Source organism: Mastomys coucha, unplaced genomic scaffold (genome assembly GCF_008632895.1).
Source record: "Mastomys coucha isolate ucsf_1 unplaced genomic scaffold, UCSF_Mcou_1 pScaffold22, whole genome shotgun sequence".
NCBI lineage: Eukaryota > Metazoa > Chordata > Mammalia > Rodentia > Muridae > Mastomys > Mastomys coucha.
This window is the reverse complement of record NW_022196905.1, coordinates 31,479,718-31,487,900: the sequence shown is the minus strand read 5'-3', so window position 1 is coordinate 31,487,900 and position 8,183 is coordinate 31,479,718. Positions and strand designations below refer to the sequence as shown.

Below are 8,183 nucleotides of genomic sequence, written 5' to 3'. Positions count from 1 at the left end.
AAGAGAGAAAGAAAGAAAGAAAGAAAGAAAGAAAGAAAGAAAGAAAGAAAGAAAGAAAGAAAGAAAACAAAATCCATACAGGTTTCCCAAACCCAACCTTCTAGGGTTCTCACTAACGTACTCACACACACACCTCCCGCTTCTCTGAGGTAGGCAATGTCCTGCAAATGCATTTCTCGGGAGAGGTTGTGCACCTAGTCAGTCAGCCACCTGCTCTGTGCTAGCCACTCTTTGGAGACAGGTGCAGCCCACCCTGACTCACTGTCAGTGTGCTGTTAATGTCTTTCCCAATCAGTAGATTCAGAGATCAGGACCAGTGGAAGACATGGGCTATTTGATTCCCAACATGCAAGCATGAGCTGAGTGCCCCTATCTGGGATGAGTGGAAGCACAAATACTTATAATTGCTGAGTTTTTCTGATTGGCAGGATTTTTTAAAAATAGACTTCATCAGTTAAGTATCCCTAATCCAGAATCCAAAACCTGAATTTTTTTATTTGATACTGAAAACATTTTAAGCTTCAAAATTAGAGTTTGGGATTAAGGCTTCACAGCCCATGTAGACTTGAAGTAGTCCTACCTCACAACAGGTTTCTTGGGATCCTCTAATTATGGATTGTTTCATGCCACACCTGTGCAGTGAACCCACCATCCGCCCACCCTCGGTATTTTAACTCCTGTCTCACAAGCAGGTTGCAGATGTCACAACCTTCTTCTAGCAGCAGGGGGCGCTTTCTCCCCATTAAGCCCATGTTGCAACCACTGAGATGGTATCAGCCAGAACCATCCAGACTTTCTGCACAAAATGACTTTACTTCAATGACATTTACCGGAGCAAAATGTCCCCCAGATGGGGAAAGGGCAGGCAAATAATTGCACAGTTATTGAGTTAAACTCAATGTGTGGCAGTTAGTGGAATAAGCTGAAGGCTGTCGTGTGGGGTCATCTTGAGGCAAGGTACTGCAGTGTTCCTCCTAATCACAGGAGGGAGTAAGCATGCCCGCAGCACTGAACTAGTGTATGGACCACACATTCAGCAGTTTATGTGGCGGTAAGCATTCTAAGTGCCAGATGAGTGTAGGACAGACACCGGCCCTGGGGACGTGCCAGAGGGACATCACTTTCTATTCCCCAGCTTTTCTAGGATGTGGTCAACAGGTCTGTGAATACAAACAGCTGTGCTGGACCACCTTCCATCTGTTCGTTTTTTTTCCTGTTTGGTTGGTGAGTTTTGAGGTTGTTTGTTGTTTTATTTTGTTTTAGAGAGGGTCTTAATACGTAGCTCTGACTGAGGTGACTTGAAACTTGCTATATATGTAGACCAACCTGATCTCAAACTACCTCCCTCTGCCACCAGAGTGCTGGGATTAAAGGTGTGCAGCATCGTACACAGCATTCTGAGCATCTAAAATCAGCACACAAAGACCTGCCCCTAATTCAGCTCAGCCCGCTGGAGACAGTGAATGTGAGGCTCGACCCCATCCACCCACTGGATTTTTGAGCTATCTCTATATCTCTGTCTCCCACAACTGAAAGAGCCATGTTGACTCTGAGGATGAATTGAGATGGTGGGGTGACCACTAATTAATCCAAGCAACCATGGGCTCCGACACTGATCCCAATGCCACCATAGGCTACCAGGGGCCAGATATGGCTCAGAGACTCATTTTATACTCTACAGTCTGACATTTACATCCACATTAAAAATTCTTGGGTTTTACATAAAGGTATGATGACTAAATTGTTTTTGTCAGTGCAAAGATAACTACGGACAAGGTACTGAAGAAGCACCTCGCACTGAGGCACTACAAACTCTGAACCCAGTAGGTCCGGTGTCCCCAAAGATGACAGTGTGAGCCAGCAGTGGACTGGCACAGTGCAAGGAATCCACCATCACTGGAATGTCCCAGAGCTGGAGGAAATGAAAAAGGAGGCCCTCCAGACGCCAGAGGGAGGAAGCCTGGTCTCTCCAGTCCCTTGAGGCCAGACTTCTGGTCTCACGAATTATATAAGACGCTAACTTTCCGTCACTTTCCAAGGGACCCATTTTTATTCAGATAGTCTTAGGAAGATAACATGTAAGGATTTACACCTCCCTTGCCTCTTGGCTTATCGACACAGGGCCTCATATAGCCCCGGCTAGGCTTAAACTCACCAACTAGCTGGGGCTAGTTTTGAACTTGAAATCTCCCCATTTCTACTTGTCTGGTGCTGAGGCCACTGGCATTCTCTACCACTCTGAGGTGAAGACTTACGCTTCCCTTTAAACAGTGGAATACCTGATGCCATCGGCCCACCTTGTGCCAACCAGTGTTCTGGGCCAGATAAGGATGGTCCCCACCGCTCCCTGCTGTCACCCTGACTCCACCAGGGAGTGCATCCTTGGCCATTTGCTATCACGCCTACACAGCTTTTCTTACACAGAGGTACTTCTCTACAACCATCTGTATCAGTAGACAAAGCTGCCAGGTGCCGGTTCAGGAAGGAGTAGAGAGATCCATCTCAGACAGGTGGCCGGGGGACTGACATGCAAACCACAGCTTCTAAGGAGCCTCCCTAGGGGCCTCTAAGTCTCCTCACCTAGCTCTGCACTCTCCTGCCAGCACACCTACACAGCCTCTGGGCGACAGCAGTTACACGTTACAAAAAGGACTCCACTCTGCACCTCTCAACAAAGCACCTGAGATCCCAGAACACACAACTGGGGAGGCATAAAACGAAGCTGAGTGTCCTTCAAATCCCTCAGGAGGCCTGAGTATTTATGTTTTTTAAATTTGGATGCACATAACCCAAGGTCCAAACACAGAATTCCATTAGTAAGTGTTCCAGGAAAAAAATTAGCATATCTGGGTCACATTACTGTGCCACAATGTATGCAGCCTTGAGACAGCCAACACTCAGCTGTGGCACAGAGTCATGTCTCCACCTCTGGGCCTGCTACTGGCCCTGTGACCCTGTAAGACTGGATTGTCCTGAAGATTCCTGACAGACACTAAGGTAGGCTCGCTCACCTTGGGGGGCTTCAGGCTCTTCCCTCGATGCCTCTTGGAGCGCAGCAGGCGTTCTCTTTCCTGCAAGGAAGAGGTAAAGCCACCTATGAGCACTTGCAGCCTGGCCCTCACCACACAGGACCACACAGTTAAGATTTGGAGGTTCAGGGCGCCAACCTGCCTGCTCACCTCTCTATCCATGTGGCCTCAATCACACTATAGGCACCCAACTGAGAGCCTGGTAACAAGACACTTGTTCAGGCCCTTGTCATCCACCCTGATGGGCCATCTCATCACAGGCAAACCTGGATTATTTTTTTGGGTCGAGGCTGCAAAGCCCAAGCAGCGTGGGGCTTCACAGTGGTTCTGCTGACCTCGGCAGGGTTCACCTGCAATAGCAGCAGTGGGATGCTTATGGCTTTGAGCTTGGACAGAGCCAGGGTGGAATCCCTCACAACCCTTGTACTGGCTGGGTGACTTTATTTTCTCCAGCTGTGTCTTTCTTGCTGCGTGGAGCTAGGAGCTTCCTGCAGCATCACTTGGTTGGGGTCCTCTGCACACAGGAGTAGCAGTGCTGGAGACGGCACTGTGCCCAGATAGAGCCAGGTCCTCTGGCTCTCAGCCCTCCCTCTTTTCCCTCCGGCAGGACAAAGCTGGGACTCGGCCTCCCCATGCACCCACCGGATCCTGGCAGAAGTGGTCACTCTGCTCCCCAGACGTGCTTTGGCTTGCCATTTTTCTTTTCACTCATTGTCTTTTTATTGAGTGTGCCTTGTCATCCTTAGCTACATTATGCCATCTAGGTAATGAAGCCAAGATGGATGACTACGTGGGAAAGGCAGGGGGAGGGAGGGGAGGACAGAGGATGGGCACCGCTTCTCATGAAGCCCGTGGAGGTTGTGATCATGGCTTCCTGCCCTTCAGAGTCATATGGATGGAACCACCATGCATGCATAGGTGTCCTGAGCAAGCGGAGCCTACTCTCACTGAACATGTGCCTGACTGCACCGCTGGGTGCTTTCCTTGGAATAAGACACCCCCTCTCTATTGCAAGTTCGCTCCCCTCTCCCTTCATCATAACCACCCCCGAGCAGTCATGAAGCCCACGACAGCCTTGGCTGGTCCTTCAAACTCTGATCTGATGACAAAGTTCAGATTTGCAGGCTCACACTCCTGGTATGCAATAGCTAAATTAAAAAAAAAAAATGAATCCAAGTTAATAATAACTCAAAGGCCCCTCAGAACAGATCCAGGCTGCCTCTTCACCAGGGCAAGCCAGGAGCCCACTGAAAAGCTGGTTGCCATGGAGACTGTTCCCAGGTAGCACTGATCTCATTTCAACCAAGCTGAGGCTGCTTCCTGGAGATCACAGGGGAACCTAGGGACAGAAGCTAGGCTGTCAGGTCCCACTCCCATCCTGACGCCCACTCTTGACTCTGCCTCCTATGGTGCCATCCTGGCCAAGAGTGACAACATACCAGAGAGAGGTCATCGATGACATGCTGCTGTTCCAGCACCTGCAGCCTCAGGAACTCTATCTCCTGCTCGTCCCTGGTCAGACTGAGGTCATTCAGAGACGTGTGTCGCTTTAGCGAGGCCTGAGCAGACAGTTTTTCTTTCTGCAGCCAGAAGGAGAGAGGATGCTTCAGTGTGCTACAGTGTGTGAAAGACAGCTCTGCTGTGGGGCTCAGGGGTGGGGATGACAGACGCCTGGGGAGTACGAGATGGGGAATACACAGCTGAAGGCCAAAGCCGGCCAGAGGTATGGTCAGTGATGCTCACAGGAATGGGACGGGGTAGCGGGACATGGGGCAGGGGATATTCTGAATGATCCTGAAAGCCAGAAGGCAAGACAGGCAGGGGGAACTCCCCACCACAGACTGCTCATACTCATACCTGGGCCTCAGTCTTCTAAGCTGTGAAATGGGCACTTAGTCAATGGACCTGAAAGCATCTTCCAAACCGCCCAGAGCACAGACACCAGTCATCCTTGCTAGAGGGAAAACCTGCCCCCATTCACAGCCCTTTCAGCAGTAACTGTTTCCAGAGGAGCCGGTGAAGCACGAGCCAGTCATGGGCTATAATCAATCCAGTGGAAAAGCTTGCCCTATTGATTCTGCCCTTCCCTCCTCTGGGAAACTGAGGGGATGAGGCAGGCTCTCCGGCACTACACATGTGAAGATTTGGACAGGAGCAAGGGCAGCCAGAGCCTAAGCCCACTGCTGAGGTGTCACAGCATGGGTAGAGACCATGGACCATAGAGCCTAGCCAGGCAGGAAGCTGGGTGGGTCCAGGGTCGGGCCTTACCATCTCCACGTTCTCCCTGGTGAGGCTCTTGAGTTTCTCCTCCATCCTCTGGATGCTGTGCAGCAGATCCTCATTCTTTTTGTTCATGCGTTTGTTCTTCTCTACCAGCGGCTTCAGCTGCACCTCCGTCTCCCGCGAACGCTTCAGCTGCAGCAGGTACAGACACGGGTCAGGGGACTGCACAGCCCCATGGGTGGCCAAGCTCCACCACGGAGGCCAGCAGAGATTCAACGTGGTCCCTTTTCAGAAGCTGGATCCCCAGAGGTCAATCCACCCAGACACCAAGTCTTTCCCGGCCCCTCTTCGGCAATCCACAGAGCAACACCCTACAGACATGAGCCCTGACCTCAATCCTGGGCATGGAGATGACCATAGGCCTATAGCCCGGAGGGAGTCACCACAACCTCCAAGCAGATAGTCCCCACAAAGGTGGGGTATCTTTCCAAGCTGTCATTCATTCAGCCTCTAGAAACCCCTTTGGGCCTTTCTTGTCCGTTTGGTCTTCACCCCAGTTCCCAACATCTCTGAGCTGGAAAAGCTTTGTTGTCAGATCTACCTTCTAAAACACCCCATGGTTCTGAAGTGTGGTATGAGGGCCAGATCAGTGGGACAGCAACTAGTGGACATCACAGTGGCTACCAGGGAGGAGAGGCAGTGTTCTCTGTGGTTATAAGCAGACACTTTTTCTTCCTTTTTTTTTTTTTTTGTTTGTTTGTTTTTTTCAAGACAGGGTTTCTCTGCATAGCCCTGGCTGTCCTGGAACTCACTCTGTAGACCAGGCTGGCCTCCAACTCAGAAATCCACCTGCCTCTGCCTCCCAAGTGCTGGGATTAAAGGCGTGTGCCACCACTGCCCTGCTACTTTTTTTCCTTTTAAGCACAGTAAGTGTAACTGCAGAATTGGTCATGGTCCAGCTGCACAGCTGTGGTCAGGTTTTCAGCCTGTTTCCTCATCTATAAAACTGAAGTAGCAATCTCATCTGCTTCAGACCCATGATGAGCATCTGTCTTCACAAAGCTCTTTCACTGGATCAAAAGTAAAACCAAGCGAGATGTCCCCATGGCAGCACCACAAAAGTGGCCGCCATGTCACTGAGCCCTCACCATGAGCCTGAATGAGCTCTGACCCCCTCAGATCACTCACCAAGACCCCCAACTACCCAGGAGGGCCATGGCTACTCTGCTGTGCACCAGAATGTGAGCAAAGAGGTAGCTCTGTGGTCGCTGAGGGCGCAATCAAAGCACAGGAACCAGGAATCCAGCACAGAGGCTGACCCCAGCACCCACCTCAATCCCTGTGAACACTCAGGTGCTGCCTGTCAGAGACCAAAGGCACCATGTGACCCGTGAGCCACTTCTAGAGTTCTACTCTTGCTCTCACCCCAGAAAGGATAGCTAGAGACTCTCAAAAGTAAAGACAGGCATGGGGCTTCTTGGCATTATTTATAAGAGTAAAGAAGCCAGGAGCGGCCTGAACAGCCACCAGGCAAGATGGCCAGCAAGGCTATGGCACTACCATAGCATGAGGTCCAAGACAACCATGAAAAGACCACTACTAATCAATGGGAATGGCTGCACTGATAAATCTACATGAAAAGGACACTTCACAGAGCATTAAAAAAAAAATCTTACTTTTCAAGTGCAAAGTCAAGTCTTTGGGTGTGGACTTGTTTACTAAAGTGAAATGTGTAGCTACCCAGGTCAGGAGCCACACTGCATGGTGGGGAATCCAGGTGCCGACTACCTCAATCTTTCTATCTGAAACTTGTTCAGGTAGTCCCTATGTTTTGCTACACACTCAGTAAATTACCATGTGGCTCATGAGTATTTATTCAGCTCATGAATATTTAAGCAAGAAGTAGAAACATAATGGATATACAGTCTGATCGTAGCTGTCTGAGGTATGCCTTCACGTACACTTGGAAGAAACTAATTTTGTTTCTGCTAAACCTGTGAAGATACATTTCCCTTCACAGTCAAGATTAGGATGAGTAACAAGATCATGAGGCTTTTCCCAAGAGTTTTGTGCATTAATAATGGAAAACTAGCTTAGCTGGGGCCAGCAAGATGGCTCAGCAGGTAAAGGTGCTTGTTGCCAAGTCCCCATTACCAAACCCACACAGTAGGCGTAGAAAGCCAAGTTCCCAAAGTTGACTTCTGCGCTCTACAAGTGTACTGTGGCACACGGAAGAAAGAAAGGAAGGAAGAGAGAAAGAGAGAGAGAGAGAGAGAGAGAGAGAGAGAGAGAGAGAGAGAGAGAGAGAGAGAGAGAGAGAAATCTGAGGCAGACTGTCATGTAGCTTAGGCTGGCCTCACAACCTGAGTCGAGCTGAAGTTCAACCTGGACTTCTGATCCTCCCACCTCAGGTGCTGGGATTCAAGGCTGGAATTACATGTGATTTATGGAGTGCTGGGTATGGAATGCTGGGCTTCCTGCATGCCAGGCAAAGACTCTAGCAACTAAACTACCAGCATGCATGCTTGTCCTTTTTAAAAATAGAAATATATCAACTTTTATGCCAAGTAAATAAAGGAAAAATAGAGCTATTCATAACCACACCACCTAAAAGAACAGCTTTCCATATCCAAAACAACTACAGAGCCTGCTCTGTATGCCACTTCCATCCTGCAATTTAAGGGCGAGGGGTTTCCCTGTCTGCGACATCTGCTCCTCGTCACTGAGCAGCATTGGTCTGGAAACCCTCACAGATCCTGTGCGGAAAGCTTTGGTATTGAATGCCTGTGTTTGTTGTTACTTTCTGTTGATGTTAATATTGGGAAACCCTGCAGAGATCACCCTCTCCAGCACCGTCTCTCGATGACTTCCCCGACTGTTTTCTAAGGATGGATCCCTCCACAGACAATAAGCAGAGAGATTTCTTCCATG

The 8,183-nt window shown here is 49.6% G+C and overlaps 1 protein-coding gene across 4 annotated transcripts in view; it reads right to left on the bottom strand.

Annotated features, from left to right (window-relative positions):
* Jakmip1 (janus kinase and microtubule interacting protein 1) overlaps positions 1-8,183 on the bottom strand; it is a 122,950-nt gene that overhangs the window by 40,899 nt on the left and 73,868 nt on the right. For all 4 annotated transcript variants that reach the window (XM_031341903.1, XM_031341904.1, XM_031341902.1 and 1 more), the window contains exons 6-8: positions 5,298-5,444; positions 4,469-4,609; positions 3,012-3,071 (exon numbers count right to left, since the gene is read on the bottom strand). In XM_031341903.1, coding sequence (XP_031197763.1) covers positions 3,012-3,071; positions 4,469-4,609; positions 5,298-5,444 — 348 coding nt within the window. The remainder of the gene's footprint in view (positions 1-3,011; positions 3,072-4,468; positions 4,610-5,297; positions 5,445-8,183) is intronic.